Raw genomic sequence first — 11,592 nt, 5'->3', positions numbered from 1 at the left:
AATTCCTTGAGTAACTAGACATTAAAAAAAGAGATGATCTCGAGTCTCCAACTGCATACTACAAAATTCACATTCAGCTGCAGCTAGCGAAATCTTCCATTTTAGTAATCGGTTCTTTGTATTCAACCTATTATGCACACAAAACCAACTTATAAAAGATGATCAAGGCAGTTGCCCATAAAACCAAAATGCATTCCTCCATTCCATTTTCGATCCTCTGATTCTGAAACACTTCCAGGCACTGGCTATAGAAAATTATCCATATTTGTGATGTGTCCATATGATTCTATCCTGATTGGAGAGTTCAATTGCTACAGCTAGGTCCCGAATGAAAGCAGCCTGCAGGTCCGAACTCCTCGGCCAGTGCCAATAACTCACCATCAAAATCGTACTAACTGTTACATGTTCTCTAAGTGATGGAAAACCCTATGATCCCCTAGAACAAAAGTTAATCAATGGTCCTAAACTTCAAAGCTCTAAATTGCATAAGTTTCCTCCAGTTCCATGAACAATCTCCAAGTTGTCGTAAAGACCAAATGCTTCGGCCTTTGATCAAGTATTTAGCAACCCAACCCACCCAAAGAGATCCATAACTCACTAGGAGAGATCATAAGTTTTTAAGCACACATACTTTGTTCCATAAAGCTAGATCCTTGATGCCAATACCTCATTCAGCTTTTGGTAGGCATACAACTTCCCAATTGACTTTGCCCCTACCTGTATGTTGCTCTAGGCCTATCCAGAAGAAGGATCTACACTTTTTTTTATACTAATCTGATGACTTTTATTGGAAGAATGAAGTGAGAACACCAATAGCTAGCCATACTGAAGAGTAGAGAGTTGATCAACTGCACTCTACCTGCATAAGACAAATATTTCACAGACCGGGTCTTGATTCTTTTCACGATTGTCTCTAATAGAGTCTCACAATTCTTCACAGAGACTTTCCAGAAAGTAGAAGTAGCCTCAAGTATTGCACAGGTAATGTTCCTCCCTTGAACCCAGAACAAGACACAAGTTCAGAAACACTATCCTCATTAATGCCTCCCGTAAAGATTTCAGATTTCTCAGGATTTAGCTTTAATCCGGACCAATAATAGAAGGTATTCAACACATTCATAATAGCAATGATAGACTCCTTAGAGCCATTTGTGAATAAAAACAAATCATCCGCAAAACAAAGATGAGTTAGCTTTAGAGGCTTACATCTTGAGTGAAAATCAATTCTACCTTCAACTACAATAGTGTCTAAAAGGTTTGAGAAGACATCCATGGTAATGACAAATAGATAAGGGGATAAATGATCTCCCTGCCTTAGTCCCCGCTGGCCTGCAAAGTATTCGGCTAGGGACCCATTGATTGTCCCCGAGAAATAAGCACCCGAGAAATGTGAGAGGAAATCCCATGGCCTCCAGGCTGTTAAGAATGAAATCCCAGTTTAAAGAATCAAAGGCCTTCATTAGATCAATCTTTATGGCACAACGAGAAGATACCACTTGTCTGTGATAGTTCCCCACAAGCTCGTGAGCAAGTAAAACATTATTAAGAATTTTCCTTCCCTGCACAAACGTTGTTTGGTTCAAGCTAATAATATTAGGGAGCACTTCCTTTAGTCTGTTAGTGAGCACCTTTGTAATACACTTATATACCACATTATAGTATGATATAGGCCGAAAATCCTTCATACGATAAGCTTTTTCCTTCTTTGGAACAAGAGCTATAATCGTTGAATTCACCTCCCTGCGAAGCTCACCTGGAGAAAAATAATGTTGCATTGCACCAATAAAATCTTTTTGAACAATTTGCCATGCATGCTTATAGAAATACATCGTGAAGCCATCTGGGCCAAGGGACTTGTCATTCCCCATCGAGAACAGAGCTGCTTTAATCTCCTCTTTAGTGATAGGTGACATGAGTGATTGAGATTTGGTGTGAGAGACCTTCCTTTTAAGGATAGAAGAAAGTTGTACAGCCGAGACCCCCATAATTCGTTCATCTCGACTACCCAAGAGACCCTGATAGAAATTCACTGCTTTTGCTTTTATTTCCTGCACCCTTTCCAACTTTTCCCCTGAAGTAGTGTAAAGAACCTGTATGGTAGTTCTTACATTCCTTTCCTTTACTGATATGTGGAAAAAAGCAGTATTTTGGTCTTCCGCTTTCAGCCATGCCATCCTGGACTTTTGGCCCAAGAATTTCTCCTCTTTGTCAATAGTTTCTAACAGCTGAACCCTAAAGTCCACCTCCTTCTCGATAGTTTCAGTGGACACATTGTCACTTCCCAGTAGAGAAGTTTGAACATGAACGAACTTTGTATGCAGTTCAGCAACCTTCGAGTGCACATTCCCAAATTGAGTTCTATTAAAGTCCCTTAGATGCCTCTTGAGGTTCCTCAACTTCTTATACAACACAGCCATTTGTTACCTTCTTGGACCTCCGACCAAACACGTCCCACTACCTCCATATACTCCGGGTGTTCAGCCCAAAAGTGAAAGAATTTGAATGACTTAGGGCCAACATTCTCCTTGTCACCAAACCTTAGTAATGCCAGACTATGATCAAAAATACCTGGTGGAAGAAACTTCACAGCTGATACAATACCCACTTGAAACCACACATCATTTACCAAGGCCCTATCTAATTTCCTGGTCTGGAATCCCTCTTGTCATTTATTACTCCACGCGTAGTAACAACCTACAAAGGGGTGGTCCGTAAGCTCGTTGAGGTGATGAAATTAGCAAAATCCTTCATACTCTGATCAATAACTACCTTCCTTCCAACTACTTTAACCTCTTCTGATTCTTTAACTGCATTAAATTCACCCATCAATGCCCAACTATACCTCATACTTCCAGCCAAGGTCTTCAAATCATGCCATAAACCCATTCTTTCTAACAGATCATTTGAAGCATAAACAAAAGTAACTACAATCTAGCCAACTGCTTTGGGAACATTTAACAAAAGATGTATAAATTGACTAGATTTGCCAAGTATTTGCACTTGCAAATCCCCCCATACCATTATCCACAACGTACCATTATTAGCGAATTGATAATTCTCCACCAAATACCAACCTCTCCACTTATCTATAATCCTTTTACAGTTATTCTCTTTAACCCTCATCTCAATGATAGCAAAAACTCCTATATCATGATCCTTCATAAACTTATGAAACATTTTCTGCTTAAAAGGGTCATTTAGCCCTCTAACATTTTAGGAATCAATTATCATGATAGTAGCTTAGGGGGTTTACCTCCCTTGCCCGTCCTCGACTTCCTTTTTCCCTGCACTTTCAGAATTTTTTGCGCCACTTCCATCGTTGCGCTTCTTAGTTTACTTGTATCCCTAAACTGAACTTCTTTCTTCTTAGCAACACTATCCCATTCATCATCTAAACTGGCCACATTTCCTCGAGTCTCCACTTCCTCAATTATGTCAGCAGCATTTAAGGTTTTTCCTTTAGTAGGAGTGTCTCTCTTCTCCTTATTCAAGACTTCTCTTAGTTTTGCTCGACCCTTATCCTCTTCAGTAGGGGTATTTGTTGCACAGGTATTCTCTTCGGTAGGGGCATCTGCTGCACAGATATCAACAACAGATGTGGAGGCCTTTTCACCAGGTTTGGCTGCATGATCAGAAGCTACAATGGCTTCCCTCCTTAGCAGACTTAGGAGCTTCTGTTGATTCCTTTGCTACTGCACTGTTACATTGATGCCCAAACACCTTACAGTGATCACATTTCTCTAGCAGCCAAGGAATATCCACCAATACCTCCACTATGTATTCATTGCCCAAATCAACACTCAAAACTTTTGGAATTTCCTTCTCAACCTCCACTTCTATACAGACCTTTATGCAATCTAATCGTGATCGAAGAACAGTTGCTCTATCCATGTACAATGGCTTACCAATAGTACTTGCTAGGTAATTGTTACCTTTGGGATGGAAATACTGAAGCGTGATCTTTCATAATTGCACCCAGATTGGCACTTTCTTCAAGCTTAGGTCCTCCTCAGTGAAATCAGGACTCCACTTCTACAGGATCAAGAATTTCCTCTCCACATGCCATGGTCCCGTTGCCAAAACCCATGTCATGACCTCTTCATTTGGGAATTGAAAAATAAACAAAGAATCCATTGTGCTAACCTTTACCTTCCCCTGCTTCCCTTATAAACCATTGACAACTGAGACTACCTTCCCAAAATCGGGAGTCTTGCTCATAAACAGCCCAATTAGGGTATAGCTCCACTGATCTACCCCAATCTGTAAAAACTCCGAAGGGGGTTTGACATTGTTGTGCTTGACACCTTTGAAAAACTCCAGGCTTTGATTTACTTTCGGGAAGACTTTCCTCGAGTTTAGCGAACCTTTGGGGGCCGATTTCTCATCAGAGACGGACATCGGGTGACTTTGAGTGACATTTGCTAGCGATTGCGAAGCTGATTCCGGCATTTCCCCGACTGATTTGGCCATTTCGCAGGCCATGTGTCGCTTGAAACCTACCAGAGAGTCGTGAGGAAGCTCTGTTCGACAGCTAAGATGGGCGATTTGGGGGTCACGTGCGTTGTTCCGACCTCACGTGCACGCTAGCCTGCTAGTAAGCGTTGAGAGCATTTTCCGTACACTACATTTCCCCCTTTTTCCCACAAATCATATACTTTAGAGCGTCCACCATTATATGCTACTTATCCAAAATATTTGAAATGAGACTTTTCATTCACTGACTTTTTGTATGTATAATATTTTGATCACTTCCACTATTATTATTATTATTAGGAAAAAAAAAAATCAAATTTTCACTTTTTCTCAAATCTAGCATGAACTTTTTAAAATGACACGTAAAATTACAAATTAAGCTTCCATTCTCAAGTCATGTATTCTGTCAATTCCTTTATCAATTTTAACAAATTTTGTTAATGTGACACTAAAAGTGCATACGTGGCACTCATGGTGGATCCATAAATTATTTAAGTAATATTAAATTTATTAAAAATTAAATCCCCATCACTCTCCTCATTCTTCGTCTTCCGTGTTCATCTTTCGTCTTCGCCTTCTTCAAGCACCACCCCATTCTCTCAAAAATCTGATTCAACTATCGTCTTCGCCCAGGTTGCCGACGAGATCCAGTGGTTACTTACCAAGACGAGGTAGGAGTCCGCGTCGACGAGTCGCACTACTTCTTCTCCCTTTGCAACTCTAGTTAGGCCAACCCCAAGTCTAGTTCAAGAGACGAGGATGAGGGCGGAGTCAAGAAGCGGAAGGCTGATGCGGACGCTCAATTGAGCTACGGGCTAATGATCGCATCGAAGGGGCAGGAGGGTTTGTTGAAGGAGCTTGATGCGATTTTGGAGAAATACAGTAGCTTCTCAATCCAAAAGCTCTCTAAGAATGCGAAAATAGGGGAACTCTTAGACTCCTTTATGGTGAGGGACACTACTCCAGCTGAACTAGAATAGAGGGAGATGATCGAGGAGCAACCTGTGGCTTACTAGACTACTCTGGGCCCGAACATGGGATCCTTTTATGTTTTCAATCCATTTTAACAAATTCAATATTACTTAAAAAATTTATGGGTCCATTATTAGTGCCACGTGTCCACCGTTAGTGCCACATCAGTAAAATTCCATAAAATTGACAAAATGCTAGACGTGAGAACAAAAGTATAGTTGATGATTTTACGTGCCATTTTAAAATGTTCATGCTAGATTTGACAAAAAATTGGAAGTTGGTGAATTTTGGACCATTAACCCTATTTTATTTAATGACTACTATCATATTGCCTCAAATAAAACGATTTCTCAATCAATGGTTTGCCCTAACTCAAGGGTCCTAAGTCCCTGATAATATATATATTTGGGAAATTTACAGTAGAAGTCTTTTAAATTTGTCCAAATTGTCTATTCCTATAAGTTGCAATTTGGCTAAACTATATTAGTCATGAAACGTTTAGCCTGTTATATACTTTTGGTCCAAACCTTGATTGAATGTATGACGTGAATATAACGGTGCGAAATATTTTCCACGAGTCATTAAAATGTCCATGTAAAATTAAAAAGACAAAAATTATGTGAAAGTCCTATAAGTTTGTCTGAATTATCAACCGAGTCTTATAAGTTTTAGTTTGATGAAATTAGCCCTAAAACATTTAGTTTATAATACACCTTTAGTCCAAATCATGATTGAGTGCTGACGTGGATATAACAACGTGAAACAACCTAAAATAGATATTACAATAATATTTATAAAAAAAATGAAAAAAATCAAATAACTTACTTTTTTTTAGGATTGTTCATCTTCTTCCCTAGGTCGCTAGAGCTGGGTGAGCTCCAACAAGCCCACACCACTAGGGTAAATCTAGTTATACATGGGGTCCTCAAGCCCTAACTGAGCGAACCTAGGGCCCTCAAGCCATGACCTTAGTTAGGGTTTGTGGATTCCATTCCTAGCTTGCGAACCGAGACATTATGAGCCTTGAGAGCTCAAGTTGCATGGAATGGTCCGGCCTACAGTGAGCCCTCGAGTTAGATCTCAAATGCTTATGTTAGATTTGGGCTCGTTGAGGTTGGAGCTAGTTTCACCAGCTCAAAAGCATCCGAGAGAAGGTCGTGGTGTCGACAGAGGCAGACCCCATGACTAGGCTTGCCCAAGTGGCTCTCACTAGAACTGACCTAGAGAAGAAGATGGACAATTCCATCTTATTCCATTTGAAAAATAACTTTTGATTTTTTCTAGAAGTATTATTATAATAAATATTCTCGGTTATTTCAAGTCCTTATGTCCAATTAGCACAGTTCGGACTAAAAGTGTATATCGGATTAAACATTGAGACTGATTTAACTAAATTGAAACTTACATGACTCGATTGACAATTTGGACAAATGAATTGGACTTTCATGTAATTTTCAATATTTCACGCTGGTATTTCCATGTCATCAATCAGTTATCACCTAGTCAGAAATCGAACTACAAAATATAACATATTAAATATTTTAGGAATGATTTCAAAATTGAAATTTAAAGGAATCGTTCGACAATTAGAGCAAACCTGTTGGACTTTTGCGTAATTATTCCGCAGGTATTTTCCAGCTTGTCAGCAGTAGAATATGCCAACAATATAATGCGCATTTGATCTATTGATTCATGTATTATAAGTAAATGAATAAATAAGAGATTAATTAACAAATATGGTCAAGTATTACAGTTGGAGGGAAAAGTATTGCAGAATCATATCATCCCTGGCATATTCTGCTGGGGATATTCTTATATCATCACGAGATAAAGAATCAAGCCTTATAATTCGGCTTATGAGTAGGGGAATTTTTGCACAATACTCTTAACTGGTTAAAGAATAACAAAGTTGATCATGAATAACTAATATATATCTGCATTTCTTTTTTCGCTCAGCATATAGATAAATAACTATAGAGATCTTCTTCTTTTTTCTCTGATGGTACTTTATTTTTTTAGGTGGTTGGAATCGTGGGAGATATTAATTGCTCTCATAATTTCGAGGTATAGAGCATTTAGAGCATCTAATAATGCTAGTCTTTAGGCTTTCTCTGGTAGGGGAGTCTCTCTCTTATCTTTCAACTGAGCCTCATAATGTCACATAAGCGCCTCATCAGACAGAGACAAACTCCACAGAAAAATAGAGACACATACTCCACCCGTGTCTTTGATTTTGGTGTCTCTGATCCGGGCCCACTTACTTATTAATTAAATGCATATAACTACTATTATATATAATTAATATAAATTCTTAATAGTAAATTAATTAAAATAATTTAAAAATACAAAAGAAAAAAAAAGAAATTATTAAAATTAAAATTAGTTACAATTCATCAAAATAAAAAATATAACATAACGTTAAAAAAAATACACGCCGTAAAAAGAAAAATACACCTGTTAAGAAAAAATTACATGCCGAACGATAAATTTTTTTTATTATAAAAGTTACACCTCATTTTGGTTTTTCCATTGTTGCTATATATGTTCCACCAAATTGGCCTATAGTTGTCGATGCTTTTCTCTATCCCAAAGCCTGATATTATTTTGAAAAAATTCTTGTAGTGGAGAAGAATTTTGTTGTCCTTGCTCCGGTTGTAGTAAGCAGTCGTTGGGGGGTGCATCGTACAAGGTTGCCGGATCAATGTTGACATCATACGTTTCTCGCTCATCCTCAATGATCCTGCTCTACAAATATCATACAAGCTCTCATAATCAGTCCAAACTTCTCTTGGGACCACGATCTAGCAGGATCACGTATAATTGCAAAGCGAGCCTTCAACACTCTGAATGCATCTTCCACGTCCTTCCATGCTGATTCTTGAGTTTTGGTAAAAAACTTACTCTTCTGTGACTGTGGTCGAGGGATTGTTTTGACGAATGTCGCCCACCGAGGGTATATATCATCCGCTAAATAATATCCCAAGTTATAGTTGTTGCCATTGATAGTGAAATGTACCTATGTAGCATGACCTTATAGCACAAAATCAAAGACTGGTGAACGGCTAAAATGTTGATATCGTTGTTGGACCCGACCACTCCAAAAAAAGCATGCCACATACACAAGTTAGGTCCTGCCACTGCTTCAAGTACTAAGCTTGAGTCACCATGATAACCATATGATACATACTGTGCCAAACTTTCGAGCAATTTCTCCACGGTCAATTATACAGTCAATGTTGCCCATCTTACCTGGGAAGCCGCGGGCCTCCCCGATTCGTAGCAGGAGTTCCACATCGGCTGCGCTAGGCCTTCGCAAGTATTCACCCCTGAACTCTATGCAACGACGCCAAAGACGAACCTTTCCAAGCATTATGTTGTAGTGCTCTCGGCCATCCGGAGATATTCGTCAACGAAGTGAGCTCCAACTCCATAGGCCAATATACACATGGCGACTATGCACTTTTGCAGTGGGGAAAAGCCTTGGTCACCTACTGCATCGGACTTCTATTGGAAATATGAATCATGATTTGAGATGCCCTCGACAATGGAAAGGATTAAAGGCCGTCCCACTCGAAATCTTCGTCAGAATAGCTCAGGAGAGTACAGTGGTTAGAATCATTTTGAAGAGTTAGAATTTTGGAAAATTAGCAAATGGGAGTACTAGGAGCTTGGTCCATCGGTTAAATCATTACAAGGGAGATAATAATAATAACAATCGATTTTAATATATACTACCTACGCGAGTGATATAAAGCCTACTTTGCTCAGTTAGGAGTTGCATATTTGAAATTTGAAACAAGCACATCGAAGCTCGAGATCTATCGAGTCAACTATTACTAATTCGTCCTTGCAGGTGGATCGGTACGTGATCAACTTCACGAGACGGACTTCCTGGGATACTTGATAAAATCTTTAAGAGGTAATACGAATCCTTTGTCGGGTTAATTACTTTTGGGTTTGTCATTTGGGTCATGTTTCCCAACACCATCTATAATGCAATGCAAGCTATGATCCAAAGGAAACCAACCATGGTAGTTATGTTATGATTTAGTAACTTGATATTGCATTGTTTCTACTTAGATTTGACAGCGAAAATGAAAATGCTGGAAACAGTGAAGAAAATATTGCTCGTAACTGTCTTCATTCTTTAGTTTATTGTCGTCGAAAATAGACATTCATTCTGCAATAGCAGTTACTACAATAAAGGCATTCATCTCATATACAAAACAAGTTCCAATTGTCGAAAACCGGTAATAAATGGGAGCCTGTCGTTTATCTTTTGCTCGGTGTTCCAGATCAAATCCTCCAATCTACGCACTTATTGCACTTCCAAATTTATATTGCAGACTCAGCGATGCCCCGCGTGATGAGATAATGAACTCACAGGGACCTAATTTCATTTGGCTCAAAATGACAAATCAGATACGAGAAAAGAGAAAAAAGAAAGAACGAAAATTTCCTAGGATCATTTTTGCACTAGAAAAACTACTATTTGTGCATATGACTGACAGCAACATCTGCAGATACCCCCTTAGGATGCCGTAGCCCACCTAAAATATAGCTTACTATAAGACCTTGATTTTGCTTCTACTCAATTTTGCTATCACTCTGAATGAAGTGATTGAGACCGGCAGCAAAGTGATTTCACCTGACAGAGAAAAATCGCAATTATCAGAACTTCCTTTGATGGTTAGACTTGAGATTCCCCGCTGCTTTAGCCGCTTTGCCCTCAACTTGTTCAAGGCACCATCCTTGGCAGCCGCCCTGTCAGCAGAACAAGTCGATGATTGGATCCGTCCTGTGGAAGGTGCCTGAGAAGCCTCCTCGTTCTCCTTCATTTTCATGAAGTTTTTCTTAAAGTCCTCATCATCTCTGTTGCTCGATCGATCGCATAACATCCATTCTTTTGGAGCTCAGTCATCTGCACGGGCTTCCCGCGGTCATCGTCATCCTCGTACAAATTGCTGCCCACATAATCAGATTCATCACTACTACCCGCCCCAGGATCCGAGCCCCCATAGTCTTCATCACCCTCCAGGCCGCCCTGATCACCGTGTATCTCCGTAGATTCAGATCTCTTCTGCAGAAGGACTTGAGATCCCGATGGCTTCCTCCCCAAATAACTGCAGCCATCGTCAGAGTAATCTTCCCTAGAATCGCTTCCACGAACCAAATACCAACCTTGACGTCTCCTTCTATATGTTGTAATGACCGCCTTTTCCTTGGGGATGCACCCGTTCGGCCCGCAGCTTCCAAAAGCAAATTCTCCGAGTCGGCCATGATTCTTCACACACACAAGAGCCTAACCAGAGAAGGCAATAGCCATGTATGAGAACCATCGACACCAATCATCAAGATCCATAAGCGACTCTATTTATACATTAAAAAAGAAAAAAGAAAAAAAGGAGGTAATTTTTTCGACAAACTATCCAATTCTAATTTTGCACAAAGATTAAATCTTTCGCAGGTCTCTGCGATGGAAACGAGCACAGAAGCAGACCCGTAGGAGTTTTACGTAGCAAAATTACATTAAAACAATAGCAACTCCATTTGAATCAATCCACTCACAGATTAGGGCAAAAGAATGGGCCAAACTAAGCAAACCCTAGATGGCGATCATAGTGTACCTCTTTCAGTACGTCAGCTGAGCAATGGCGGAGCGGATGCAGGTTCGGACCAAGTGGCAGAGATCGATCAAGAGAGAGTATAATAAGTCGAACGTCGCCATTAGAATCCACCAATTGGTGAGAGAATTGTAAAATGAACAAATTGAATGATATTAGCGGCTAAAAAATGGAACTTTGGAGACTTCACGACAAAGAGAGCTAGCAGAACATTATGATGGGATGGGCCTTGAGAGAGGCCCATTGGCGTTCTCATAGTACATGCATGCATCTGCCAATGTTAATAAATAACCTCTTACGTTGTCGGACTACGTTGTATCCAGGTTCTAACCGGGCAGCTAACTGATCAAGTCATTGGCATTGATGGAAACCAAGAAGTCGGTGCAAGTCGTGATACGAGCTATTAAGAGTTAATTTATGTCTGTACATGTAAGGAAATTGGAAACAAGTGTGGTGTTTGATCGCACAATGATATTTGTAGACGTACATGAGTCTAGGAAAAATGTGTTACTTATTAACTAAC

General features: G+C 39.7%; 1 protein-coding gene and 1 long non-coding RNA gene across 2 annotated transcripts; both read right to left on the bottom strand.

The window, feature by feature from the left end:
- Positions 1 to 934: 934 nt before the first annotated feature.
- LOC116204310 lies at positions 935 to 2,417 on the bottom strand. The gene is made up of 2 exons (XM_031536400.1): positions 1,754 to 2,417; positions 935 to 1,416 (listed from the first exon to the last, which is right to left on the bottom strand). Exons 1-2 carry the CDS (start codon positions 2,415 to 2,417, stop codon positions 935 to 937), a joined length of 1,146 nt encoding a protein of 381 aa, XP_031392260.1.
- A 7,152-nt stretch (positions 2,418 to 9,569) lies between these two features.
- On the bottom strand, positions 9,570 to 11,269 carry LOC116205460. The gene is made up of 2 exons (XR_004156507.1): positions 11,073 to 11,269; positions 9,570 to 10,747 (listed from the first exon to the last, which is right to left on the bottom strand). It is a non-coding gene; the product is annotated as an uncharacterized LOC116205460 (long non-coding RNA).
- Between the last annotated feature and the right edge of the window lie 323 nt (positions 11,270 to 11,592).

Source organism: Punica granatum, chromosome 4 (genome assembly GCF_007655135.1).
Source record: "Punica granatum isolate Tunisia-2019 chromosome 4, ASM765513v2, whole genome shotgun sequence".
Lineage (NCBI taxonomy): Eukaryota > Viridiplantae > Streptophyta > Magnoliopsida > Myrtales > Lythraceae > Punica > Punica granatum.
Note: the sequence above shows the minus strand (reverse complement) of the source record. Positions and strands in the feature narration are given on the sequence as shown.

What these genes read in the sequence shown, in the direction of transcription:
- LOC116204310 (XM_031536400.1), bottom strand. Translation starts at nt 2,417, where the DNA reads ATGGCTGTGTTGTATAAGAAGTTGAGGAACCTCAAGAGGCATCTAAGG. An exon ending in GCAACATTATTTTTCTCCAG is followed by an intron (nt 1,417 to 1,753) that starts GTGAGCTTCGCA and finishes CATTCTTAACAG; the next exon opens with CCTGGAGGCCATGGGATTTC.